Here is a 27,717-nt window from a genome sequence, read left to right as displayed (position 1 = left end):
GTCATTTTGTACATAAAAAGGGGTATTTTTAAAAATGGACAGCCAAAGGGGGCATTTTTGAAAAAGGGTATTAAAAAAGGGACATTTTTGTGAGTCTCCCTTACACTAAACATAGTAAAAATATATATATTTTTAGATTAATAAATAAAGTATGGATTTTAATTACATTTATATTTGTATTATTTTAGTTAATTTATTTAGATAATACTTAAATAAATAAATTGGTATTATGTTTTTTAAAAAATAAATGGGTATTATGGTAAAATTTTAATATAAAAAGAGTAGTTTTCAAATTACAATAAAATTGAGTATAGTTTTAATTTTTTTTTGACATAAAACTAAGTATATTTATAAAAATGTGCCCTTATTTTTTGGGTAGATTGTATATTACAAAAAAGCATTAGACGTTTTCTAAAAAATCTAAAACAACTGAAAATCTGTATGTTTTAAGAAAATATGTCTTAGAAAATGATATGTGCTGGTTTGGCCTATATAGAGGCAAGAAGATTTCAAACTTACTTGTTGTAGATTTAAGCATCTGAACTAAAACGCAATATGAAAACATTTCATTTATCTTACTTGATAAATCAAATAAAGAGTTCAATTAGTGCTATGTAGCTTACTCCACATTGCTTATGCGGTAGTTCTCCACATCTCTCATTCAGCAGTCCTTCACAAGGTCCCATCTGATTATATTACAAGAGGTTTAATACCTGCAAATACATCCACTACAAATTGTAAGTTATAAGAGAAACACCATAAACAACGCATATACACATCTTAATCATTATTTCCAAGATGACATCAAGAAAATCACCTTGAGATGCTAAGGGTGGAACAGTTTGTTGAAAGTGAATGACTTTCGAACATTACCATTTGCAACTCTAATTGTTGACTCGTCTGTGTAATCCATTGTAGATTAATGCCCATGCAACGACAGTCTCACTCTATAGTAAACCGTTATGCTCTCTGCTGAAACTATTTCGCTTATATTTATTATTTTTGAGGTCTTCAACTTGATTGTGCAATTTCTGGACATGGTGTCATTAATTACCGTCTGTCCTTAGCACCCTTTTATTTATTTGATGTTTTAGAGAATTTTTTTTTGTTTTAAAATATATGTTGTTTTCAACTTTCAATACAAAATTAATTAGTATAGATTTTGACAAATAATATTTTACATTTTGTTTTTCTATTGGTTGAATCGTGTTTTGGTAGATAATAAATGATATTTTGGTTTAGGAATAAAAAAAATTTAAATGATTCTTTAATCAGTGCGTAAAAACCTTAAACATCAAATATTAAAATGGGGAGGGAGTAATTATACAATCAAAGTGTTTTAGACTCTTAGGACAAACGCAGTGGTGCACTTTCTTGGTGGGTGTAAGTATTAAAATAAAGAAAATAATTGCAAAAATTGGTTTAGAAGAGACATCCGCGTGTAGCCTAACACTCAGATGTGGGGCATTATAAAAAAAGAAAAAAATTTCTTCTTCTCTCTCTCTCTTATCTCTCTCTCGTATCCAACAAAACTTTTGCATTATTTTCCTTTTCTTTAATACTTGTTAACCATATGAAAAGGCTTAGATAATTGCCAATATGAAGCTGGGTCAACCATGGGCTTAAGAACCTTATTGGAATTTAAAACAGTTGAATTGGAATTGAAACAGTATAAGACGAGGCCTTATTGGAATTGGAACTTTTGATACGTGGAAGCTGCCAAAACATGCGTCCATCTAGGCCTAGGCAAAAAAACCGCTAACCAAATAACCGACCGAACCGAACCGAAAAAAACCGAACCATATCCGAACCGAAGTTTTTAAAATAACCGAATGGTTTGTAAAATCCCCTATCCAAACTAACCGAAACCGAACCGAACCGAACCGATAACCAAACGATTAACCGAAATATCCAAAAACCTATAAGATACCCAAAAATAATATCCAAAACTATAATTATAAACTCAAAATATTAATTATTTTTAGAATCAAAATAATCAAATACTTTAAATAATCAAAATATTCAAATATTGTTTGTTATATTTGTCAAAGTTAAATACTCTTTTACAAAATTGAATCAAATTTTAATATTTTTTTCTAATACTTTCTTTTTTTGTATTTTCTTTTTGTATTTTTTTGTGGTTAATTTTGGTTAGTTTCGGTTAGTTACGGTAAATTTTGGTTAGTTTCGGTTAGTTACGGTAAATTTTGGTTAATTTGGGTAAAAACCCGAACCAAACCGAACGTGATAAAAGTTTGGTTAGTTACGGTTATCTATTTAAATATCCAAACCGAACCGAACCGAAAGGTAACCGAACCGAACCGAACCGAAATTCTTAAAATATCCGAATAGTTATTATATTACCATATCCAAACTAACCGAAACCGAACGTAACCGAACCGAAACCGAATGGTTAACCGAATGCCCAGGCCTACGTCCATCTTTAATTAAATGTAATTTCTTGTTTTGTTTTTGTGACATTTAATATTTACTTCTAGAAAAGAAGATCAAGTAAACATGCAGATAATATTTAAAAATATTAGAATTATCAATTATGATACGGATACCCTTGAATTCGATTTAGTATGCAATTTTTTTTATTTAAAGAAAATATATTAGAGTAGATAAAGGAGAGGAAGATATTGTAATCTTTTTGTTATTTTCTCTATATATTTCATCTTTTAAGGTAATTAATCAGAATTACGTTTTATTGTTGGCACATTTAATGCCATTTGCGGCACTATTTTGGAAAAATAAAAGCTTTGAGAAGAAAACACTGTTGCGTATTAGACACGTGTTTACTAAAGACAAAAGAATTTGGTTTTACCCAGATTTTTGTTGACTCTTTGACCCGATACGTAAAATCAACGGCGTTGAAATTTACACGTGTCAAACATTCAAGTCCAATTAGATGTGTGAACTCTTGATTGGTCGGAAAAAGGAAATTAGAAAAATGCAAATAAAAGCTAAAGAGGAAGCTAAAAGCTTCGAGGTCGGAAAAAAGGAATTTTGATTTTTTTTTAGGGTTTTGCCCTTTTCTTCTCTCGTGCGTTATCATCGGTGTTTTGATTCTCCGGCCAAGTCCCGGAGACTTGTGATCTGGGGGAATTTGGTGTATAATTTCAATAAGTCGCGATGATCTCGTCGAAAAACGGAGCTGCGATGATCTCTCGACCTGTGTTTCTTTCGGATCGAGTTGATGAAGTCTTCTCTAGAAAGCTTGATTTGTCTGTTTCTTCTTCGTCTTCTTCGAGTCTCCTCCAGCAGTTCAATAAAACTCATGAAGGTTCTGATTTGTCACGAGCTTAATTTTTTCTTTGTGTAATCGCATCTTCACAGCTGATCCTTGTGGTAGTTAGTTTCCATCTGTTTTACTAAGAACATTAGGTTGTGCGATCTAATTTTCCTTTTTCTAGGTATAATTGGTATGTTTAAATTCAAAGATCTTAGATTTGGTGAAATCAAACTTGCTACTAACTGCAACTTGTGACTTTTGGGAATTCTACTTTTGGGCGAACAAAGTTTCTAGCTTTGGTTATTTGGTTTGTTTGTTTAAGGATAAAAGAAGCTAATTTCTTTTGGGAGAATGTGACTGGTAATGATTTGTTGTGTTGATGATTATTGTAAACGTTTGGTGCAGGGGATGATGACGCACGCCTGGCTCTTGCTCATCAGCTGTACAAAGGAGGAGATTTCAAACAAGCCCTAGAGCACAGCAACATGGTTTACCAGAGAAACCCATTACGTACTGATAATCTTCTTCTGATTGGTGCTATTTATTACCAGGTACTATTTTTCTCCTTGTCTCATCAGTCATTACTCTATCCTTTTGTTTTCGGTGAAGTAGTTGTTTACTTTTATGTTATATGCCTTGCAGCTCCAAGAGTATGATATGTGCATAGCTAGAAATGAAGAAGCTCTTCGTATTCAACCTCAGTTTGCTGAGTGTTATGGAAACATGGCAAACGCGTGGAAGGTGAGAATGGCTTGGTCTTTGCCTGATCAGGTGGTTTTATTGCCAATACATATATTCTTATATCTGTAATTTGCTATTTCCAGGAAAAAGGGGACACTGATCGTGCAATCCGCTACTATTTAATTGCAATTGAGGTTGTGCTATATCCAACTTCTGCTTCTCAATTTCTGTTAATCACTTCTCAACCTATTCTGATGCTTTTACTTTTTCTTCGTTTTCCCCTTGCTTACACTTTCTTTTCAATATAATTCTCAGCTGAGGCCCAACTTTGCTGATGCTTGGTCGAACTTGGCAAGTGCATACATGCGAAAGGGAAGATTCAGTGAGGCAACACAATGTTGTCAGCAGGCCCTCTCATTGAATCCACTTCTGGTAATTGACTTTATAATCCTTCTATTTAAGTTTTCACTGTTCTGTCTCACTACTACTGGGAGATTCACTGTCTATCTTCTTTTGTTCGTCTTCTCACCTGGTAATGTGAACTGTTCTTAGGTTGACGCACATAGTAATCTGGGGAATCTGATGAAGGCTCAAGGATTGATTCATGAAGTAAGTCTTGCGAATTAGTCTATTTAAGTTATTCTGTTCCTGTTCCAACCCTTAAAAAGATATCTGCAATTTTCTTGTGCCCTAGTTATGGACGCGGCCCCTTATTTTACAATTGATTGATCAAAATTTTGTCATTGCAGAAGAATTTGTAATTGAACGAAAATAAATTATAACTAAATGGACGGTGACGTGATGCACTAGGAATATAGCATCACATCTGTACTCGTTTTACTAGTTTATCAACTGCAATTACTAATAGACGCATTCATTTTTCTGTGTTGTACTGTGTCATAATCCACAATCAATACAGACATCAAGTTGTTACTGAAAGGCAAGCAGGGATGATCGTCAGTCTTATAGTCAGTATCTTCTGCGAGAGTCCAAATAGTTAGAATGTAATATTTTGTGCAGGCATACAGTTGTTACCTTGAAGCTGTTCGTATACAACCAACATTTGCTATTGCATGGTCGAATCTTGCTGGTCTTTTCATGGAGTCAGGTGATCTCAACAGAGCCCTTCAATACTACAAGGTATGCTTTATTCCCTCCTAGAAAGATCCTGTCGACATTGTGGTATGTGTGCGTTTTTTTCCCAGATTATATTCTTTATGGTTTAACTATGTTGGCTGATTTTCTTAATTTACCAGGAAGCTGTGAAGTTAAAACCTGCATTCCCTGATGCATATTTAAATTTAGGAAACGTGTATAAGGTATGTCTACGTATAATGTGTGAAGATATGTTCAGGGCAATAATGTTTTCTGGACAACAGTAGTAACAAAATTTTATATTTCTATGTTTTAAGGCTCTTGGAAGACCTACAGAAGCGATCATGTGTTATCAGCATGCCTTACAGATGCGGCCAAATTGTGCAATGGCATTTGGTGAGTGTAATTTGATCAACTAAATGCTTAGCTGAAATAAAATATACTTGCCCAAGTAAATGCATGACGTCTTTTTCATAATTGACATATAACTACTAAATGCAGGGAATATAGCCAGTATATACTATGAGCAAGGTCAACTGGATTTAGCAATTCGACACTACAAGCAGGCTATCTCCCGGGATCCACGATTTTTGGAGGCTTACAATAACTTGGTTAGCATCAACAACACACATTATGTGGGGTTTGTGTCTGAACTATAATTCTCAGTATCTAACATTTGATTTTTTTTGCATTTGCAACTTGAAGGGTAATGCATTGAAGGATATTGGGCGAGTTGATGAAGCAATTCGGTGTTATAATGTATGTGTGTTTTCCATCTGAGACTTACTAGTGAATTTGCATATTACTCACAAACCTGTGGTTGTACTGCAGCAATGTCTTGCTTTACAACCAAATCATCCACAAGCAATGGCTAATCTTGGAAATATTTATATGGAGTGGTATGTGATCCTTTCTTTCTTTTTGCTAGATAGAAAATATTTGAAATTACCATAAACTCCAATTCACAACTTTAAACAGGAATATGATGGGTCCTGCTTCCTCATTATTCAAGGCTACTCTGGCTGTAACTACAGGGCTATCTGCTCCGTTCAATAACCTTGCTATAATTTATAAGCAACAGGTGGCTACGTGCTCCATTATCAATTTTGAATCATTTTTGTAGTTTTGCACATGTTTGACAAATTTAGCTTGTTTTTTCTCCTTTACTACAGGGAAATTACTCGGATGCTATATCCTGCTATAATGAGGTTCTTCGTATTGACCCATTGGCAGCTGACGCTCTGGTTAATAGAGGGAATACTTACAAAGAGATCGGGAGGGTAACTGAAGCTATTCAGGATTACATGCATGCTATTAATTTCCGACCTACAATGGCTGAAGCTCACGCAAACCTGGCCTCAGCTTACAAGGATAGGTAACCATTGTCTTTATCTTGCATTTGTTATGTATATCAGGTACATTTTCAAATACCGCTTACTTAAGAACAGCCAAAACATCTTTACCTTGAAGGAAAAGATCTTACTCGAGAAGAATTTTGTGTATTACACTGTTCTTGAATAGCTTATGGTGTCATATATCTTAAAATTACTGACAATTGTCCTACTTCACTAGAAGCCTTTGTATCTCTACGTACAGTTCTTAAGGTGGTTTCGTGTTAGGCTCTTGTTTTCTGGGATTTAGAACATTTAAGATGTGGCAGTATAACAATGGATCAGTAACCACCTTTTAACTGAGGAGTTAGTATGCTTGACCAGAAAAATATTTGTTCTTCTATTTATGTGTTTGTTGGACCTTCTTGCGTAAGCAGTGGGCATGTGGAAGCTGCCATTACGAGCTATAAGCAGGCCTTGCTACTACGACCAGACTTCCCAGAAGCAACGTGCAACCTTCTGCACACCTTACAGGTATTTATTTTTCCTGGTTTGATGTCACACGTCTGTTATGAAATCTTCTTTCTCTATTTTTCTAGCTCTTGTTAACTCTCCCTTCATCTCCATTTTCTTCTTTCCTGCTGCTGTACCAGTGTGTATGCTGTTGGGAAGACCGTAGCAAAATGTTCGCTGAAGTTGAAAGCATTATTAGGAGGCAAATAAATGTAAGTATTTACGCCACACAAAATTTGTGGTACTTTTATACTATTACAGATTAAGGTGATAGCATATCCTATTGATCCTATCTTCAGATGTCGGTCCTTCCAAGTGTCCAGCCCTTCCATGCAATAGCATATCCTATTGACCCTATTCTTGCCCTTGAAATCAGGTTTGAGACTGATTTTTTAATACTCAATACTCATGAAAATACATGTTTATATTATCTTTGTGTATATGCCTATTCCTTATTAATCCCCTATATTTTCAGTCGTAAATATGCTGCACACTGCTCCATAATCGCTTCTCGTTTTGGACTACCTCCTTTTACCCATCCAGCTGGGCTCCCTGTAAAACGTGAGGGAGGATTTAAGAGATTAAGGATTGGATATGTGAGCAGTGATTTTGGTAACCATCCGTTGTCACACCTCATGGGATCAGTGTTTGGGATGCACAACAGAGAAAACGTTGAGGTTTGTATCCTGCATTTGGATATTTGTTGATCCATTTCTTAGGTCTGATCTGATTTTATATAGCGAGTTTAGATTCTTCAACCCAGTGTCTTCTAGTGAGGCTATAAAATTCGTGCATGTTGGGTTTGTTTTTCTGAGGGTAGGAATGTATGGAACCGAACAGGTCCTGTGTGTGGACTGTGGAATATAGAATTTTAGTAATTGATGGTATATCATTCTGTATCTGCCTATCCTGTTTTGGGATTTCAGTAAAGTAAATCACATTTTTTCCCAGGTTTTCTGCTATGCATTGAGTGCAAATGATAATACTGAGTGGAGACAGCGTATCCAATCAGAAGCTGAGCATTTCCTGGACGTTTCTTCTATGTCATCTGATGCTATCGCCAAAATTATAAATGAAGACAAAATCCAGATCCTCATCAATCTAAACGGTTATACCAAGGCATGCTCTGAACATTTCAGAAACTTTATACTCTAGAGCTGTACCCATTCCTATGGAAATGTTTTTGGTAACATTGCTTGTTTTAACCTATGCAGGGGGCTAGAAATGAAATATTTGCCATGCAGCCTGCACCGATCCAGGTTTCATATATGGGCTTCCCGGGTACAACTGGGGCAACCTATATTGACTATCTAGTGACTGATGAGGTTTGCAATTGAATTAGAGTTTTCTAGATATCTTCAGAACAATTTTTTTTTCCAACCTTCGTTTTCTCTATGTTATGACTGGTTACTCTCATTTACTTTTCAGTTCGTGTCTCCTCTGCAATATGCACATATTTATTCAGAGAAGCTGGTCCATCTTCCCCATTGCTACTTTGTCAATGATTACAAGCAGGTATGCTCAGAGAAAGTTATCTTTACCATGTTATTGTACATTCATCAGCTCCTTAGTCATTTATTATAAAACTCATTGTATAAATGCTATTTGCAGAAAAATCAGGATGTGTTAGATCCAAATTCTAAGCCCAAGAGATCAGACTATGGACTTCCTGAAGACAAATTCATATTTGCATGCTTCAACCAACTGTACAAAATGGATCCTGAGATCGTTAATACTTGGTAAGTGTTTATCCTTAGCTTTGGAGGTTTGTTTAAAAATTTACGTACGACACTTTACACCATCACGATACTGTATATAACACTCTGTAGCTCGGTATAGATATAAATTTATACATTCGCAGACTGATTTTTTTTTTTAAGGTGCAACATTCTTAAACGAGTACCCAACAGTGCTCTTTGGCTTCTCCGTTTTCCAGCAGCCGGAGAGATGAGGTTTCGCACATGTACGCGTGGTTTTATTCCATTGCCTAGCAGTTCCTTGCTCTTTCTGCTTGCACTACCTTTTATAACCTTATTTTCTGACTTTATATCCAGATGCTGCTGCCCAAGGTGTACAGTCTGATCAAATTATCTTCACTGATGTTGCCATGAAGAGTGAACATATCAGGCGAAGTGTCCTTGCTGATGTAATCCTCGACACGTGAGTTCTTTTGCCTCTCAACTCGTTTCATCTGTACTTCAAGATATATTAAAAAAACAACACAAAACTCATTCTGCCACAAGTTTACCTTCCCTTACCCTGTCATGTCATTAGGCCTCTGTGCAATGGACACACAACAGGAACAGATGTGCTGTGGGCTGGTGTACCGATGATAACATTACCACTTGAGAAAATGGCAACTCGAGTGGCTGGATCACTCTGTCTTGCAACTGGTCTGGGCCATGAGATGATAGTTAACAGGTACGTCTCAGCATAAACCAACTTGTACTTGTGTTCAGTATCCTCTGTTTTCATGTATGTTGTTGAGATATCTCTTTAACAACTGTGAACCAGCTTGGAGGAGTACGAAGAGAAGGCTGTCTCTTTGGCACTGAACAAGCCAAAACTTCAGGCACTGACTAAGGAATTGAGGGCTAGCCGCTTAACCTGTCCTCTATTCGACACCATGCGTTGGGTTAGTCAGGAAACACTTTCTGACTCTATTCCTCTGTTCTGCGGTTTATTTCCTAACCAATGAGCCCTCTTGGTTGGTTACAGGTGAAGAATCTGGAGAGGTCATACTTCAAAATGTGGAACCTCCATTGCTCTGGACAGCAGCCACAACACTTCAAGGTGTTGGAAAACGACCTAGAATTCCCACATGACAGATAAACAACGAGGGAAAGAAAACTGTAACACTGGAGGACCCGGCATTGTAAATAAAAACCGAAGAGAATTAGTAGCAGAAACATTGATAAATTATCAGAGCTAGAAGGTTATTATTATTTGAGCTGTGTACTATATATAAAAACAAAGCTGGCTGTGTTATCCTCTGTTTTCCATTACCGGAGCATGTGGAATATCCCAATGTAACATATATATATCGATCATTTGAACCAAAACGGATCGATGGGTTGGTGGGTTGGTCCATCTTCTCCAAGACCAATGGAGTCATGGGTCATAACGTATATAACAGAAGCTTCAGACAAAGCCGAGATTCTCACTGTAGTAAGTAAACAAAAAGAAAGTTGCGCAGTATGTGGTAAAACCGGGGCTGTGAAGGGCAATGCCGTTGCAGATAGCTCCCATACCGTAGATCCCATACCGTGTTCCCTAACACCAAATCTAAGGTTTCTTTCTTCAGTTGTGGCTTTTTTGAAGTTTGCTGAATGCTTTAAGCAATGTCATGTTGAAAGATGCAAGGTCAGCAAGTGTGTTAAGACATTGCTGAGACAGGTTTCTGGTGGCATCACCCGGAGATTCTGGTGTATATGTCTAAATGAAAAAATAAAGATTATCAGAACTTTCTAGCATACAAATTCACAAAATTTTGTTTATAATGATGAAACATTTCTAGCATACAAATTCACAAAATTTTGTGTTTTCTTGGTGACATGAAGGATTTCAAAATAACCCAAAACCTGGAATAATATAAACTTGTATTTCTAGCATACAAATTCACAAGACTCTCAATTGTATCCAAAAACACCAACTTTCAGATTGAAGAAATCTTAATTTCATTCTCAGCTGGCTAATAATATAAACTAAACAAAATAAAAGTTTTTTCAAGAAGAAGCAGAAATAAAAGTTTTTTGTAATCATCTCATAGCTTGTTTATTCACAAAGATAGAAGACGAAAAGAGAAGAAGTAATAAAAGTTATTATGAGAGGAGGAAGGTAGGAGCTATATCACTACTATTTTCATATTTTTAGCCAATCAGATGGCTCCATGTCACACCCCACTCTCACCCATCGCGCGATTTCACGCCCACTCTCACCACTCGCGAGTTGAGCGCGTGTCTCCGTTTTCCGTGGGTGTAAACCCACCAAATCGCCTGTTTTGAAACACACTCGCTCCTTTTTTTAAAAGCCTCGCGTGCGTGACTTTTTATTTTTTCTTAATTAATTCCAACGCAAACCGAACGAAATCAATTCTATTTTCAAAACCAATGCAAACCGAACCGCTGGAGCTGCCCTAAACATTTCAGAAACTTTTTATACTGGAGCTATCGTCTTCACCGTTTTAACATGCTCGCAATGAAGAAGATACACACATATGTATGTACAGATCTGAAAATAATAAAATAGGATAAAGAGGCCTTGATTTTGATTCTCTAAGCAAAAAAGACCCAATTTATTTTGGATTGTATTTTAATAAAATGCCCAATCTTCGTTTGGGTTGTTGTGTTAACAAATGGCCCATTTTGTTTTCTTTTTCTTTGTCTCTTAATTATGTCAAATCTAACCGATCCGATTTAACCGAATGAACCGCATTTATCCGAAGTTAACCGGATTTCAATCAAAAAGCGATTAATTTCGGTAACAAACATCGGTTTTTTTTGCCAATCTTCGAAATTGACGAAACCCGTCGGTTAACCTAAGCTATGTACTAAACCATGTAACAGGCCATAGTTACCCTAATTTTATGGGCTTTCAAATTCAGCCCATTATCACGTTGACCTATAAAAGCTTAACGCATTAGGGTTTATTCCTCCTCCTCATATAATCATCGCTTTGGCTGCAGAGAAGCACAAAATCATAAAACCCTAGCAATGGCGAGCCAACCGGCGAAAGAGTCTGTTCAATGCTTCGGAAGGAAGAAGACGGCCGTTGCCGTCACCCACTGCAAACGCGGCTCGGGTATGATTAAGCTCAACGGTTCGCCGATCGAGCTTCATCAGCCAGAGATCCTCCGATTCAAGATCTTGGAGCCAATCCTTCTCCTCGGGAAGCACCGTTTCGCTGGAGTTGACATGAGGATCCGAGTCGAAGGTGGTGGTAACACATCTCAGGTCTACGCAATCCGTCAGAGTATCGCTAAGGCTCTCGTTGCTTACTACCAGAAGTACGTTGATGAGCAGTCGAAGAAGGAGATCAAGGACATCTTGGTGAGGTACGATAGGACTCTACTTGTTGCGGATCCTAGGAGGTGCGAATCGAAGAAGTTTGGTGGTAAAGGTGCTCGTTCTCGTTTCCAGAAGAGTTACCGTTAAAAATCTGGTTTGGCTTTTTTTGTTTTATCAACGTTTTGGGATTGTGATGTTGAAATTGTGAGACTTTAGGTTCTCTTTTGCGTTTTATTTTCAATGGTTATTGGATAATGTTTACTTCTTTAAAGAACTTATGTTTCTACTATGTTCACTATCTACAAGTTCTCAATTTTTCTTCAAAAGTTGTTTCTTTTATCACTGTCTTTATCGATTGCTTATGTTTGATGAAATTGATAATGATCTGTCTTGGTCATACTCTAATTACTCGTTGCCAATTACATTAGTCGCTGAAGCTTTTGGGAATTTGTGAAAGTAATTGGCTTGTAGTTGCTAAGAGTTGTTGTACATTGATTGTTCTATTTTAGTTTTGAGATATCGTTCTTTGAATTACTCTGCTTTAAGTGTTTCCCTTGTAACCTTTAGTTGCAATTTGACTCGCTAGAGAAACGATAAGAAATACTATCTTGTATGTATTAATGTTGCTTCAGAATTTGTATGCTGTCTTGTTTTTTTAGAGTAAAAGCCATGTCTTTCTTCAATGATGATTTTCTCGTGTACTTGTTTCAGCTCTAGGTTTTAGTCCATGGAACATAAGCTTAATTGTTTTTGAATTGAAAAACACGGAAAAACGGTCTATTTCCCCCCCGAGAACTATCGCATCATAACAGATGCAGCCCAAACTTTGACCCCGATCCTAATGTCCCTGAAATTAAAGTTCAATACCTATTTCCCCCCGAATCAAAAGTTCAATTCTTAAATCCCCCCGAATCAAAAGTTCGAGAGTTACAATCCCACGGTTCCGGGTTTAGTCGGTTTACCTAAAGCCTAAACCCAAAGCTAAACCAATTAAATGTTATGTTAACCAGAATAAACCCTAATCTACCCAATTTCGACCCGATTTCACTCTTTTAACCAAAACCCACTACCCGATTTCACTCTTTTAACCAAAACCCATCAAATCGAAAACCGAAACCCTAAAATCAGAACTTCAAAAAATCCCCAAATTTCCCGACGAACCCTAGAGAGAAATTTAGAGAGATCGAAGCTTCCAATCTCTGGTGCTCTCAATCGAAGGATGGCTGTAGTCGTTCGTGACCCGAATATTGATCCTATTGGTGATGTTGATCCTGAAGGTGAAGACAGAGACCAATTTCACATCGAAGAAATGTTGAATGAGTGGACTGACGAACCTCATATTCGCCACGACGAGTACCCAGAGAGCGATGCTGAAGAGAATGGCGATGGTCCTGAGAGATTTCATACCCATATCAGACGAGGTGATGGCCATTTGTACCCGAAGCAAACTTTCTTCAGTGGAGTTGCTTTCAAGGAGGCGGTAGTTGACTATGCTCTTAGGACAGGATGCAATCTAAAGCAGTACAGGTATGATAATGATAAAATTGGCTTTAAATGTGTTGGTAACGATGGTAAGGAGGAAGGAGTACGGTGTGAGTGGCAAGTTTATGCCGCGATTCTTCCTAAAGATCAAATGTGGAAGATTAGGAAGTTTATTGATAAACATAGCTGCATCCCTAATGGAGAGTGTGAGATGTTTAAGGTGCCACATATAGCTAGGCTGTTCGTTGATAAGATTAGGGATAATCCAGAATTCTACTTGCCAGCTAAGATTGAAGAAGTGATAAAGGAACAGTGGAAGATCAGTGTGACTAGGAATCAATGTCAGGCTGCGAGAAAGAAGGCAAGGCAATGGATTGAGAAGGAGTATGATGATCAGTTCGCGAGATTAAGAGATTATGCCGCTGAAATACTTGATTCTAATCCGGATTCACATGTAGAAGTTGATTGTCTGACCAATGAGGAAGGTAAAGACATGTTCAATAGGTTTTATGTCTGTTTTGATAATCTAAGAAAGACTTGGAAGGAGAGCTGTAGGCCTCTTCTAGGTATTGATGGCTGCTTTTTAAAGAACAAGGTAAAGGGACAGTTGTTGGTAGCATTGGGTAGGGATGCTAATAATCGCATCTATCCTGTGGCATGGGGAGTAGTTAAAGTAGAGAATACAGAGAATTGGGTTTGGTTTGTGAAGAATTTGAAGGAAGATTTGGGATTAGGTGATGGTGAAGGCTACATCATGCTTTCAGATAGGCAGAAGGTATCTTCTTTTGTCCCTTCTGTTTTCTTTTGTTTTTTTTCTTTAAATTCTGTTGTACTGATATATTGGTTTGTTATTGATTTCAGGGTTTGATCAAAGGTGTTCATCTTGAGTTGCCAAACATAGAGCATAGGATGTGTGTTCAACACATATATGGTAACTTGAAAAAGAATCATGGAAGTAAAAGCCGCATGAAGCCACTGTTATGGGATTTAGCTTGGGCTTATAATGAGAAAGATTATAAGCAGAAACTAGAGAGGATCTTCTGCTATGACACAGTTGTCTTCAATGACATCATGAAGACAAATCCAATGAGTTGGTGCAGGGCATTCCATAAGAGAGGCAGCTACTGTGAGGATGTGGACAACAATTTCACTGAGTCTTTCAATGGTTCTCTGAACAAGGCAAGAGAGAAGCCATTTGTGGCTATGTTAGAGACTATAAGACGACTTGCTATGGTGCGGATTGCAAAGAGGTCTGTGGAATCTCATACTTACACAGGTAATGCTCTGTTTTTTTTTTTTTGTGATATGGTGAGGATAAATTTGAATATGTTTTGAGATATCTAAAGCTTTTCTTTTTGTTTTGCAGGGAGCTGCACTCCTTATGTTGCATTATTTCTCTCAAAAGAACACAAGTTTGCTTCTTTGGCAAAAGTGACTACAAGCACCAATGGGATGTATGAAGTCAGGCATGGTATTGATTCTCATCGTGTGTGCTTGAAAAGCTACACATGTACATGCCAGAAGTGGCAGATCTGTGGCATCCCGTGTGAGCATGCGTATGGAGTGATCTTGGACAAGAAGCTTGCACCAGAGGACTATGTGTGTCATTGGTTCAGGACATCAACCTGGAAAAAGAACTACACTGACGGTTTGTGTCCACAGAGAGGTCCTAAGTTCTGGCCTGAGACTAATGCTCCTGCTGTCTTTAATCCACAGCCACCAGAAGGAGAGAAGAAGATGACAAAAGAGGATAAGAAGAGGAAGAAGGGTGTCAATGAGTCTCCAACTAAGAAGGCAGCAAAGAACAAGAAACGGATCATGCATTGTGGCATTTGTGGGATAGCTGATCACAATTCTAGGGGATGCCAGAAGAAAGCTAAGGTTTGTTTTATGTTTTGATCCAATTTCATTTAAGTTTAAGACATATGTTGCTTCTACTAACATTCATTTATGTCTTACAGGCTTCTCAATCTGTTTTGCAGCCTTCTCAACCTGAACCAAGTCAAGGTTCACTCACTCAAGCTTAATCAAGTAGTAGCTAAGTAGATGTAGGGCACTAATGTGGTTGTCTCATTCTAATTTTCGATCACATATGACTTGTGTATCCCTCTGTTTTGTAAACCTTTTGAATGTTTCGGATGGATGATTGTTTCTTTGTTTTGTAAACCTTTTGAATGATTTAAAGAATGGTTTAAAGAATGTTTGTTTCTCTTGTTTTGTTTTGAATGTTTGGTTGTCTGTTATGACCAATTCTGAAAAACACATCATGACCAAACTAACCCATTTATCCAAAACAAACATCATTCTCTTAATACAAAACAAACACCATTCTCTTAGTACATAATGTCTTGATCATAAATCCAAACTCCAAACTACAAACACCATTGTCTTAATAATAAATCTAAAGCTAGAACCAAAACACAAACATTCACCAAACACAAAACACAAACATTCAATGATGTTTTCAATGGTTCATCCGACTAATTTGTTGAATCCAATCATGATCATACACCCTATCACTACGACAATCATCATCTTCTTACTGCTTCCTTTGGCTTCAGACAAAGCATCTTCCACCTTCTCAAATATCTCCTTCTCTATCTTCATTTGGATCTTCTCGCAAACGATCTTTTCTACCTCCAAAGTCTGTGTTTTAAGCTCTTTTAGCTCCTGCTCAAGTTCACCTACCTTTTCTTTCAATGTATCTATCTCATTCAACAAGGCTTCATCAACCCATTTGAATGTGTGTTCATCATTCCTAAGCTACAAATTAACAATCATTGGTCCATTAGCAGAATCTAAAACAAGATACAATACAAAACAGTTGAAACAGAGGCATGAAATTACCCTATGTTTTGCAGCAACACAACAACGATAGTATCTCCGGCAAGGATTGGTATCGGATTTTGAAATTAGTGCTACAATATCTTCTCCGCACCAACATCTCTTCGGCACCCCGAAGACTCTGCCTCTTCCACGAGGACCTGTAGATCCCGTCGAACTCAATGAAATGTTGCTCATCTTGCAACTCGAATTCTGGGTTTGAAGTCGATTTCGAATTTAGGGTTCTTGAAATTGGGGAAAATGATTTGGGGATTTCGAAGTTTGGGGTTTAATAGCATTGGGTCGGGTTATAATATGGAATCGGTTTTTTTTTGGTTAAGTTACGACCAAAAATCTGGTTTGGTCTCGGGTTTACGCACCAAACCGACGAAACCCAGACACGGGGACATTTAGATGTTGAACTTTTGATTCGGGGGGAAATAGGTATTGAACTTTAATTTCAGGGACATTAGGATCGGGGTCAAAGTTTGGGCTGCATCTGTTATGATGCGATAGTTCTCGGGGGGAAATAGACCGTTTTTCCTGATGTGTGAAGCATGAATAGTAAGTAGTAGCTTCAGATCTCTTAGGAACGAGAATGTGAGTGAGAAATATTAGGTTTTTTATTTTATGATGAATGTCTGGTTTATTGATTTATTCCTTTTCACTTATAAATTTTTCTTGTGCAAAGTGCAAACAAAGCCTCCAAGCGATTCTCTTTGTTCCCCGTTCGTGATTCTTAGCCAAGGAAACGTTGACCATTATCACAGATTAAGCATTTACTCGTCGCTTGAACCAGAATGCTAGCTTTCAGCTCCCTGTATATGCAAATGACCAAACTACCCTTGAATTTACGAATTTTAGATAATTTACAAAATACCTAAACATTAAGTGAACTCTAAATTCGTAAATTCCGCAACTCTGAAATTGTCTCCTTGAATTTTTTAGGTCCTAAGATTTGTGATTTGAATGTTCCTTTGAATTTTATTGCAAATGATAATTGTAGTTTTCCTTTTATTATTTATTTGCTTGTACGATATTTTTCGATGCTAAAACATTCAGTGTACCTTTCACACATTTATCATTGGTGTCCATCCATGTCTTCATATGACCTATTAGCTGTGAAATTACATATTTTGATGGAGACTTAGAATTGATAACTGTAGGAATCCTTGTAGTTTCTTGTGCTTTCCTTGCTTATTCCTTCTGAGAGATAGATTACTCCAATTTACTGGTCATAGATATAAAACGACTCTGATTAGTTTACGAGACAAATAGGCAGTGCCGGTCCGAGCATTTGTGAGGCCCTACACGAAAAATAAAATAATGCCAAATATATTTATAAGTTTTAGGGCTAAATTTTTTTTTTTGACCTATTTTTAGTAAATTATACAAAAATAATGATATTTTGAATATTATTACATTCAAATTTAATTGTTTGGGCCCTATTTTATTTATTTTTTTCGAAAAAAACTTTAGTTTTTACTAAATATTTTCATTTTATGGGCCTTTTTACCAAAAAAAAAAAAAAAAAAAAACCTTTAAAGAAAAAAAATTTGTGGTGCCCCAAGCCACCGCTTGGGTGGCCTGTCCTGCGGGCCGGCCCTGCAAATAGGTATGAAAAAAGAAATATCATCACTTTCTTATTACTTGAAAAGAAAAAGAAAAACAGTTATGTCGACATCTTTGCTCATGTATAACAGAAAACGACTCTGATCCGTTTGAGCCCTACTCAAGACTCAAGACTTTAAAAGCTAACTTGCATATTTCTTCCTAGCTCGTAGATTTGGATAAGTTTGAAGATTAATTAGTAGAGCGAGAGCCCCCTCACGAATTTTCCATGAAGAGATAAATAACAACAAATTAAGCTTCCTCTTTTGCCATCTCTCATTCTAAGTCACAAATAATGATAGCTAAATATTTTTACGCCACTCAAATTTGTGCGAAGAAGACATTTGCATGTTAGCTTGTATAATAGAGATCCGTTTGAGTACAACAAAGACATAAAAGACTTAATAGAGATCCCTCATTTTTCTTCGAAGAGGACATTCACGTGGTGGAGCCACAGTGACTTCGCCGCCCCTTACGAATATTCTTCCCATGTTTGCGTTGCTAGCTAGTCTTCTCCTTCTAAGTCAATGGAGTTAGTGTACTAATATATATACAACAACCCCTTTTTCTGTTTTGAATACCGTTGTTGCTTCACATAGCTCTCTAAACAATCTCTTTGTCCCTCTCTATACCATACGAATAATGGATTCTTATTTTTTCCTTGGCACTGTTGTTGTTGTTGCTCTTGCAATCTACACGCTTTTGGGAATGCTATCTTTTATGGTTTATAGAAAATTCAGGTTCCATCTAGACAAGAAAAACATAGCTTGTTTTTCTTTTTCATCTTTTACATCTTTCTCATCTTGTTCATCTCTTTCATCAACTTCGTCTCCCAGTCGGAAACACCAAGTCTTTCCAAGTTTCCACGGGGCAGATGTACGCAAATCCTTTCTCAGCCACATCATGAAGGAGTTCAAAAGCAAGGCAATCGACATATTCATTGATAAAGATATCAAGAGGAGTAAGTCCATCGGTCCTGAGCTCATAGAAGCTATCAAAGGATCGAGGATTGCAATTGTCTTCCTCTCGAGGAACTATGCTTCTTCTTCGTGGTGCTTTGAATGTTTCAACGGCGTCAAGCGATTTCAGCAGCTTAGTTGGGATGGAGGCTCATATGAAAAAGTTGGAACTAATGTTATACCTAGATTTGAATGATGTGAGGATGATAGGGATTTGGGGTCCTCCTGGGATTGGTAAGACCAGCATCGCCAGAGTTTTATTTAGCAAACACTCTGACAGTTTCGACTTGAGTGTCTTTATGGAGAATGTCAAAGGACGATATACAAGACCAGGTTGTTCGGATGAACACAGTCTTAAGCTGCACTTACATCAGCAGTTTCTGTCTCAAATATTCAACCAGAAGGATATAGAAGTTCCTCACTTAGGTGTTATACAAGACAGGTTAAGAGACAAGAGAGTGCTTGTTGTCCTTGATGACGTCGATCAGCCAGCACAATTAGAAGCCATGGCCAAGGAAAATAAGTGGTTTGGTCCTGAAAGTCGGATTATTGTCACCACTCAAGGTCGAAGACTTTTGGAAGGACATGGAATCAAAGATATGTACAAGGTGGATTTTCCACCACCTCGTGAAGCTTTTCAAATCTTCTGCATGGATGCTTTTGGTCAAGCCTCTCCTAAACACGGTTTCGAGGAGCTTGCATGGGAAGCTACATACGTGTCTGGTATACACCCTTCGGGTATAAGAAGTATGGGTTCTTATTTCCGGGGAATGTCAAAGCTGGAGTGGGCAGACGCATTACTAAGGTTAAGGACTAATAACCCTGACTCTGGTTCTGTGAGGACCTACAAAAAAGTCGGAATCAGAATCAGAAATGAAAAACAGAAGATTGTGTCACGTATGATGAGCTCAATAAGGAGGAAACAAATAGCAGCAGCAGAAGAAAGAGCTGCTAGTGTTTATGAAAGAACTATGAAAGAGGTGGATTCTTCTCCTGTGTCGTCTACTCGGGGACTTGCTGAAGGTTTGGCAAAGAAACTGATAGAGTTGAAGAACCACTTCGAAGGACATGAAACCTGATCAAACCACCAAAACGAAAGTATGTGCAATGAGTGATTTTATATATGTTATATGTACTAATCTTTGTATTTACGTTGCAATTTGCTTCACTTGTAATAAGGAGAGAATCGGTCAACCTATAATATGTAGGAACCAACTCTTCCATTTCGCAACATTATTAATTAATTCCTTTGCTTGTAGGATCTATGTCTCCAACTTGTTTTGTTTCTTGTTGACTAATTAAATTCCCTAAAACAAAAGTCTTATTGTTCTTGTTTTACTCTGTTCCTAAAGTTTTCAGTTTTGCTTCTACCCCTTTTGATCTATGGCATTGGCATGTATCAGTGAGCTATTTAGCAAACTTGTAAATCTCTGACTACAATCACTCATTATAATTAGCATATGTATCTGATGTTTTGAGTCTTTCTTTTTGGATTTCTGAAACTGGGATTGATGGTTCTTTTTGTCGAATGCGTGGTCTATCATCAGCGTTTGTTTTTGATTTGAGGCATCCACTTTAAATAACATTGGTTGAAAGTGTTTTAGTTAGCTATCTTTGGTAGCATTTTTGCAAGCTTGTAAAGACATCAATAGAAAACGCAGAAATGTCTTGTATGTATGATGGAGCTACAAAATTTGCTATAGAAATTGTTTTGTCATGATTATTTTGTGTTAGGAAGGTCCCACGATTTATGCCTGTAAGGAAGGTCATTAAAGTTATGTTTAGGAAAACACCATCATATAACTGAAGCAGAGATTAGAAGAGTACTGAATCATCACCTATGTTATATAACTGATCACCTGGAAACAAGAATGTAGAATATCTCCACCAATCTGATCCAGTGACATATTTTTTTAGAATGTGTTATTTATGATTGAGATGGGCAATGTTGCCACCTTCACGCTGCCGTTGGTGAGTCGTATCTATAAAAGGAAATTTCCTTCGATCGCAACTTTTTTATAACCTATCAACGTATTTTTATTTCTATAAACGAGTATGTCTCTCTACATTCGAGATCTTTAGGCTTTTTAACACATTCTGCGTTTTCTAATGTGTTAAAACTCGATATAGAAGCGAGAAACATAACCATTCGGACATTGAGCTACTACTGGAGGTTCCTTGACCAAGTACTTGATACAGAAGTACTTGTAGAGATGACTTGTTGTACATAGAATCTGCAGACTGCAGGCTGGGATTATATTAGGAATCATTTAACTCTGTTCTGTTATGACATGTTTCACTCTGTTTTGTCCATTAAACTTGTTTACACTTACAGAGAGTTGTTTGTGTTTTCGTATTCGTCTTTGTCTTGCAATTTTGTCTTCCAGATCTGGAGCTTCCAATCTCGATAAAAGCATTTAATAATCTCATTCATTGATTACAGTGAGTTAACTACGATTAATACTGTTGTCTCTTGACCCTTGTGCAGACATTGATGAGATATGATCTAGTTGAACTATATAATTAATACATCAATTAATTAGCGGGTCTAATTTTTGTTTAATCAGTAGAGTTTGTGTGTGGTTTACGTTCATGATAATAAATGTGTGATGTTTCTAACTTCAAATGAACGTTGGGAGGACAAGGGCTGTCGCCTTTGCTGGATTTGGGAGCCAGAATCCTGGTACGATTAGGATCGCAGACGCTGTTTTTGGATCGAACCCTTCGATTCCTAGAGAGGTTTTGGCTAAAGCTTTTCAATTAGACGTTAAATTGGTTAGATTTCTCCCCATAGTGTTTGGTCCGCCATTATGGTAATAAGGTTTTAAGATTGATGATAACATTAGTGAGTTAATCACATGATATACATGAATTTGAATCCCGAACTTATAAATATGTATTTTTCTTTCACAGAGTGTGTATGTATAGCTAAGTTATGATAATAACCAATATTATATGTTTCTAATTTCTAAATTCTTAAAATTGTGTCATAAGTGGTTAATGTTTCTCCGATAATTTGTGTGGTTAATGTTCTGGTTGAATAAATATGTGTATGCTTGTAGGCTTTGATCATCAAGCAAATGATAACCACTTCTTCTCACGTTTTTAAATTTCCAAATTGATCATAAAACGTCAGATTCAATGCTTCAATAATACTTAGTACTCAAATCAAAAGTTCTAATTCTCCTTTCCGTAACTAATTGGATTTAGGGAACTTAGAGCATCCCCAATGGTAGGGATCCTTAAAACATCCTTAAGAATTTTTTAGTTGTAAATTTTGACAAATATAAAGTTAAGGATTTTCGTAGGGACTCTTAAAAATATTTATGTCCAATGGTAAGGACCTTAAGAAAAACACAAATTTGGTGTGTGGTATTTGAGTTTTGATTGCTTGAAAAGAAAGAAAGAGAAGATAAAGTATACAAGTTTTTGATACATTCTTGATAAACACATTGTTTTGCTCGGAAACAAAATTCTGTTAACAAAAAAAAAAAAAAAGGTTTTCAGTGTTGATAATTATTTTACGGTTGCGTTTATATGTGTTAAATTAAATTATTATATTTAAATTTAAAATAAATTATTTTTCTTTAAAATTACAAATTATAGAAACAAAAAGGCTAAAACATAGATCAAGTATCTTATTAGTATGTTTATCAGTTTATGTATGTATTTTTAAAAAATTATTTAAAAAGAAAAACACTAAAAGTGTTAAAATGGTTTCATACAGACATACAGGCAAACACAAACTCAAATGAAGCAGTCAAGCTTTACACGTTATATAATAAATAGGTAGTAAAAGCATGAAAGTCCCACAATTTAAATCTTATTGTATTAATGGGCCCTGATTTCTCGGTCTAAACTCGATCAATTAATCTATTATCTAAACTCTAGAGTAGATGTCATTTACTTGTAAACTAAAATCAATTGGTTTTGGACTGCTTCTTGGGCTATATATAGCGCATGCATGTTTCTCATGCAGCATCGCTCAATCCACAAAGAAAGGGAAAATTAAAAAAAAACACACACACACACACACACGAACATTTCTATTAGAAAAAAAAAAAAATGGAAGGTCTTCTGCACTTTCTTTTAGCTAAAATCATTTTGGTGGCTTTAGCATCTTCGTTTGTATATTGTTACGACCCATCTCCTCTTCAAGACTACTGTGTTGCCACCAACGAAACTAATGGAGGTAATCTCTCTATTTGTTGCATATACATGGCTCCTTTGATATTCTACAATCTGGATATTATGCCAAAAATCATAGTAACCTAATTATATATATCATTCAAACCTCAAAAGATTTGATTTGACGTTTTACGCAGTTTATGTAAATGGAAAGTTCTGCAAAGATCGAAGACGTGTAACGGCGAATGATTTTTATACTTCCGGCCTAAACGTTCCCGGAAACACCAGCACCGGTCCCGGCGCCAAAATCACAGCCGTGGATATCGAAAGAATGCCTGGTCTTAACACTCTCGGGGTCGCCATTGCTCGCATCGACATCGCCCCTGGCGGTCTAGTTCCACCTCACACGCACCCACGTGCCAGCGAGATCTTCTTAGTCATGAAGGGCAAGCTTTTCGTTGGATTTGTGTCGTCAAATGAATATAACTATACACTCTTCACCAAAATTCTTTATCCCGGAGATGTATTTGTGTTTCCCAAAGGTTTACCACAATTTCATGCGAATATGGGGAAGACAAATGCGGTTGTGATTGCTGCAGCTGGGAGCCAAAACCCCGGTAGGATCATAATAGGTGATGCGGTTTTCGGATCGAAACCTTTGATTGATCCCAAGGTTTTGGCTAAAGCTTTTGCGTTGGACTTGGACAAAGTGAAATATCTTCAGGCAGTGTTTTCTTGATGACATACTAAGAGAGTAATCATAAAATGTAGTTATGACGAAATAATCTGATGATTATATACATACACATGTGTAATGTGCTACTTAATTAATTTAAAAACAATTTGTATGAAATTAATAAAATTAATGAATAAATAAAGAGGTTTTGATCATATCCAATGGCTTTGATCAGAAATTTCAGAATCGTGGAATGTAAGATATATAAATTATGATACAAAAACCTGAAAATGTCCAACGTAATCTTAATACCGCGGCACAAAACCGCTTCAAGAACGTATATAAAAACGCATTATGATATTTAGAAAAAAAATCATATTTATAACCAAAAACATAATGTAATCTTTATAACAGATTTCTTTATAACAGATTTATAGGTTTTAATACGCGGAAGCAAAACAATCCTACAAGATGGTGGGGCATATTACTAAGTAAGGATTATGTTGTTCTCTGCATATTCGACCAATAGGGAGCCATTCCCAGTTTACAATTTAGAGCTTGCAATGCCCATGGTTTATATTTTAAAAATGTGTTTTTTATTATTCATATTATAATTGAATTAAGATTAACAATGGCCATGTATTAGTGGTAAAGGCACTGGATTTTGTAGCTTGCATGAAACAATTCCAATTTAGTTTTCTTAATTTCAAAGGATTTCAGTCGCATATATATGCAGCCATTGATGATATATTCATATACTTGAACAATAATCACACAACAAAATATAATTAATTAGTTGATAATTTTTCTTTAATAGATTTTGTGTGTAGCTAGCTTATGTTTATGATAACAACACTGTGGGGTTTTAATTTCTAAAGTTTAAAAATGTGTGGTTAATGTTTTGATTGTGTGCAAGTGTACATATGCATATGCTTGTATACATTGATCATCAAGCAAATTTAAACCATAATCACTTCTTCTCACGTTTGAAATTTCCAGGTAATTGAGGAAACATCGGATTCAACACTTCATGACTTTGCATCATATTTCAGAATTTTAAAAATTATCCACATAATTGAGTGAATTTGTTTCATAATTCAACAAAAGCAAAGAAACTTTGAGGGAGCTAGCTAGCCCTCTCATAACGAACTTGATTCATTAATTCTGTATCAATTTTGATAATACTGTGGGAAAAATTAAGTTCAAGAAAATAAATTAGTAAATGATTTATTTCAAACGAATATATTAACACTTTTCTGGATAAAGTATAGTTACACGTTAGAATATTAAATTTTCATTCAATCAAGAAATATTTTTTATAGTGGTCAATTTCTCTTACAAATTATAAACCCAAAAGTAATCTAAAATGAATAATATACCAATTACATCTCTCGTTTTTTGGTGCAAAATATACAAGTTACATCTTGTTATATATGTTAACATTTAAAATTTACAAAAAAGAGTTGATTTATAAGAAAAACTCCATAAACGTTGCGACTTCATTTAACATGTATTTAAATATATAGTTGCAAGCACAAACTTACATGTGCACAAACAGAAAAATAAATGCATGAAAGTCCAATATTTTTCAAATTTACTTTTATTAGGTCTTGAAATTCCGTACAAACTCGATCAATCTATAATAGTTAGATGTAAATTACTTGTAAACTAAGATCAAATATTTTGGACCACATTTTGGACTATATATAACGCATGCATGTTTCTCATGCAACATCGCTTAATCCACAAAGAAAGGGACAACAAAATCACACAAACAAATTCTATTTGAAAAAGAAAAAGATGAAAGATCTATTTCAGTGTTTTCTAGCTAAAATCATCTTGGTGGCTTTAGCATCTTCGTTTGTATCTTGTTACGACCCATCTCCTCTTCAAGACTACTGTGTTGCCACCAACGAAACTAAAGGAGGTAATCTCTCTATTTGTTGAATATATATAACTTTTAAAACAAATTTGTAAACACAAAGACGAAATACATATATAATTTTGAATATATATAGCTTTTAAAACAAATTTGTAAACACTTTTTGAATATATAAAGCTTTTAAAACAAATTTGTAAACCACCACATGTAATAAATAACACATGTAAACCACCACATGTAATAAATAACATACATACACACAAATAGGTTTTTTTTTTTTTTTGGTTTTCAATGTTAAAAATAAAAAAAAATAAACCTATGTATTGTTTTATACGTAAAGTTTATACATAAGAATAACCCTATATTTTTATGTTATTTGATATGGAAGACGATGTTATATGATAAAATGTTAATGTAACTTATTATATAACTTTCAAATTCAAGCCTACATTTTTTTTCTTTTCTTGTAGTTTTCGTAAATGGAAGATTCTGCAAAGATCCAAAACTAGTAACATCCAATGATTTCTTTGCTTCTGGACTTAACATCCCGGGAAACACCAGCAACCGCCTTGGCTTCTTTGTCAACCCCGCAAATATCCCTGGTTTCAACACTCTTGGGGTCGCCATCGCCCGCATTGACTTTGCCCCTGGTGGTCAAATCCCACCGCACATACATCCACGCGCCTCCGAGATCCTCCTAGTCATCAAGGGCAAGCTCCTAGTCGGTTTTGTGTCGTCGAACGAGTACAACTACACACTTTTCTCCAAAATTCTTTATCCGGGAGATGTATTTGTTTTCCCCATCGGATTGGTACAATTTCATGCAAACATAGGGAAGAAAAATGCGATTGCGATTGGGGCGGTTGGGAGCCAAAATCCTGGTTTCATCTCGGTAGGTGATGCAGTTTTCGGGTCGAGGCCTTCGATTGATCCAAAGATTTTGTCTAAAGCTTTTGCGTTGGATATCAACATAGTGAGATATCTTCGGACAGTGTTTTCTCCTCAAGATGATATCGTTGAATAAGAATAACGATGATAAAATATAATTGTGGGTAAAATAAGTTGATGGTTGTATAATAGATAAAATATCTACTTAAGTGTAAGAAATACACAGATCAAAAATTAATGTGTGGGAAATAAATACGTAAGTGGACGTGTAATGTAAATGTACCAGTTTAACGAATAATACACAAATTAATATGGGGCTAAATAAAGAGACTAATGGGCCTGATTAAATGGGCACTATCCAGTAAAAATATGCAAAAGGAAGCACACGAACTTACATCGTTTTCTGTAAAATTCGCCGTCGCCGGAATTCATGGATCGACCACCTTCGTTTACACACTATCAAAATCCTAATCCGAAATTTCTTCCTCCGGACTCCTCCAGCTCATCTTCAAAAATCCTAACAATTACTTCACCCACCGCTCCATCTCCGCCGCCAATTCGCTCGCTCTGTCGAAAAATCTAGCTTTAGATCACTCTTCTATTCTCCACAAGGACGAAAATGGCGGTTTTGGTTCGTTGCCCTTTTGATTCAAATCATTTTATGTCACCTGAAGCTCTCTTTCTCCATTCACTTGGTTGCCCAAATCCTCTTGACCTCACGCATTCCCTTCGTTACCGTGTTGTGAACTACAGTTGAATAATGTAGAAGCCATCAATCAAAAGGCTCAATTCGACGGCGGGTGGTGAGCGATTCGGCCCTAAATAAGGAATTGCGCCGTGATGAGGTACAACTGTGAAGCTCTGTGTTTTTTTTTGATTTTGTAATCCCAAATTAAGGAAAGTTTCTGATTTTGTGTACATGTGTGCTTCTACGTATTGAAGACAAATGTGGTCAAAATTTTAAAGAGCTGATCAGTACTTGGATCAGAAGATCTCAAAGGTTAATCGATTTCAATGAATCATTATTTGTATCTGTGTTCATTATTGAATCTCAAGTTACTGTGTTTTTGTGCTTGTATGTGTAGCTGATTCCTCATATGTATTCTTGACTTTGGATGTGGTGTGTTCGTCGGAGGGATCGACGATGAGGACAAGCGGTTAGTTGGTTTACATTGGTTTTGACATTAAAATTGATTTAAATGGTAGTGAAATTAGAATTGATTTTGGGTTCGGTTTACACTGGTTAAGAGAAGAAAACAAAACCCATATCCACGCGATGCAAAATTTGGAGAGAAGTGCGTCGATTGAAAAAGGCATGATTCCGAAAGGTAAACCCCTTCAGCAACGCGCACTTTGTGCGAGTGGGTCTGAAATCGATCCAACTGATTGGGTGAAAACTCTAAAAAA

The 27,717-nt window shown here is 36.2% G+C and overlaps 6 protein-coding genes across 6 annotated transcripts in view; all 6 read left to right on the top strand.

Moving 5' to 3' along the window:
* The first annotated feature begins 2,934 nt into the window (after positions 1-2,934).
* On the top strand, positions 2,935-9,917 carry LOC9318405 (probable UDP-N-acetylglucosamine--peptide N-acetylglucosaminyltransferase SEC). The gene is made up of 27 exons (XM_002884388.2): positions 2,935-3,286; positions 3,641-3,786; positions 3,878-3,976; positions 4,060-4,110; positions 4,232-4,348; positions 4,469-4,525; positions 4,937-5,056; positions 5,173-5,235; positions 5,329-5,407; positions 5,513-5,622; positions 5,717-5,770; positions 5,843-5,910; positions 5,990-6,092; positions 6,184-6,386; positions 6,780-6,876; positions 6,996-7,067; positions 7,155-7,231; positions 7,331-7,532; positions 7,807-7,974; positions 8,070-8,180; positions 8,284-8,370; positions 8,467-8,594; positions 8,736-8,818; positions 8,910-9,015; positions 9,130-9,276; positions 9,370-9,490; positions 9,574-9,917. The coding sequence occupies exons 1-27, from the start codon at positions 3,136-3,138 to the stop codon at positions 9,685-9,687; spliced, it is 2,934 nt and encodes a 977-aa protein (XP_002884434.1). The 5' UTR covers positions 2,935-3,135; the 3' UTR covers positions 9,688-9,917.
* A 1,453-nt stretch (positions 9,918-11,370) lies between these two features.
* LOC9320499 (40S ribosomal protein S16-2) lies at positions 11,371-12,150 on the top strand. The gene has a single exon (XM_002884387.2). It carries the CDS (start codon positions 11,568-11,570, stop codon positions 12,006-12,008), a length of 441 nt encoding a protein of 146 aa, XP_002884433.1. The 5' UTR covers positions 11,371-11,567; the 3' UTR covers positions 12,009-12,150.
* A 126-nt stretch (positions 12,151-12,276) lies between these two features.
* LOC110229985 lies at positions 12,277-15,621 on the top strand. Its single transcript, XM_021031352.1, has 4 exons — positions 12,277-14,118; positions 14,205-14,619; positions 14,710-15,224; positions 15,305-15,621. The coding sequence occupies exons 1-4, from the start codon at positions 13,081-13,083 to the stop codon at positions 15,368-15,370; spliced, it is 2,034 nt and encodes a 677-aa protein (XP_020887011.1). The 5' UTR covers positions 12,277-13,080; the 3' UTR covers positions 15,371-15,621.
* Positions 15,622-18,717: 3,096 nt separating this feature from the next.
* Positions 18,718-20,054, top strand: LOC9320498 (probable disease resistance protein RPP1). The gene has a single exon (XM_021031361.1). The coding sequence runs from the start codon at positions 18,814-18,816 to the stop codon at positions 19,813-19,815; it is 1,002 nt and encodes a 333-aa protein (XP_020887020.1). The 5' UTR covers positions 18,718-18,813; the 3' UTR covers positions 19,816-20,054.
* A 2,354-nt stretch (positions 20,055-22,408) lies between these two features.
* LOC110229987 (germin-like protein subfamily 1 member 5) lies at positions 22,409-23,755 on the top strand. Its single transcript, XM_021031381.1, is given in 3 exon segments — positions 22,409-22,928; positions 23,062-23,599; positions 23,601-23,755. Coding segments are annotated over 3 exon segments (687 nt in total). The 5' UTR covers positions 22,409-22,801; the 3' UTR covers positions 23,623-23,755.
* A 1,552-nt stretch (positions 23,756-25,307) lies between these two features.
* Positions 25,308-27,717, top strand: part of LOC110229992 (germin-like protein subfamily 1 member 3) — a 3,845-nt gene continuing 1,435 nt past the window's right edge. Inside the window, exons 1-5 of the mRNA XM_021031394.1 lie at positions 25,308-25,462; positions 25,855-26,941; positions 27,064-27,155; positions 27,253-27,310; positions 27,396-27,467. Of these exons, the coding sequence (XP_020887053.1) occupies positions 25,341-25,462; positions 25,855-26,446 (714 nt within the window). The 5' untranslated portion in view covers positions 25,308-25,340 and the 3' untranslated portion in view covers positions 26,447-26,941; positions 27,064-27,155; positions 27,253-27,310; positions 27,396-27,467. The remainder of the gene's footprint in view (positions 25,463-25,854; positions 26,942-27,063; positions 27,156-27,252; positions 27,311-27,395; positions 27,468-27,717) is intronic.

Source organism: Arabidopsis lyrata, assembly GCF_000004255.2.
Source record: "Arabidopsis lyrata subsp. lyrata unplaced genomic scaffold ARALYscaffold_3, whole genome shotgun sequence".
Lineage (NCBI taxonomy): Eukaryota > Viridiplantae > Streptophyta > Magnoliopsida > Brassicales > Brassicaceae > Arabidopsis > Arabidopsis lyrata.
Note: the sequence above shows the minus strand (reverse complement) of the source record. Positions and strands in the feature narration are given on the sequence as shown.

What these genes read in the sequence shown, in the direction of transcription:
- LOC9318405 (XM_002884388.2), top strand. Translation starts at nt 3,136, where the DNA reads ATGATCTCGTCGAAAAACGGAGCTGCGATGATCTCTCGACCTGTGTTT. An exon ending in ATTTAGGAAACGTGTATAAG is followed by an intron (nt 5,236 to 5,328) that starts GTATGTCTACGT and finishes CTATGTTTTAAG; the next exon opens with GCTCTTGGAAGACCTACAGA. An exon ending in TTGTCAATGATTACAAGCAG is followed by an intron (nt 8,371 to 8,466) that starts GTATGCTCAGAG and finishes TGCTATTTGCAG; the next exon opens with AAAAATCAGGATGTGTTAGA.
- LOC9320499 (XM_002884387.2), top strand. Translation starts at nt 11,568, where the DNA reads ATGGCGAGCCAACCGGCGAAAGAGTCTGTTCAATGCTTCGGAAGGAAG.
- LOC110229985 (XM_021031352.1), top strand. Translation starts at nt 13,081, where the DNA reads ATGGCTGTAGTCGTTCGTGACCCGAATATTGATCCTATTGGTGATGTT. An exon ending in TGCTTTCAGATAGGCAGAAG is followed by an intron (nt 14,119 to 14,204) that starts GTATCTTCTTTT and finishes TATTGATTTCAG; the next exon opens with GGTTTGATCAAAGGTGTTCA. An exon ending in GGAATCTCATACTTACACAG is followed by an intron (nt 14,620 to 14,709) that starts GTAATGCTCTGT and finishes TTTGTTTTGCAG; the next exon opens with GGAGCTGCACTCCTTATGTT.
- LOC9320498 (XM_021031361.1), top strand. Translation starts at nt 18,814, where the DNA reads ATGCTTCTTCTTCGTGGTGCTTTGAATGTTTCAACGGCGTCAAGCGAT.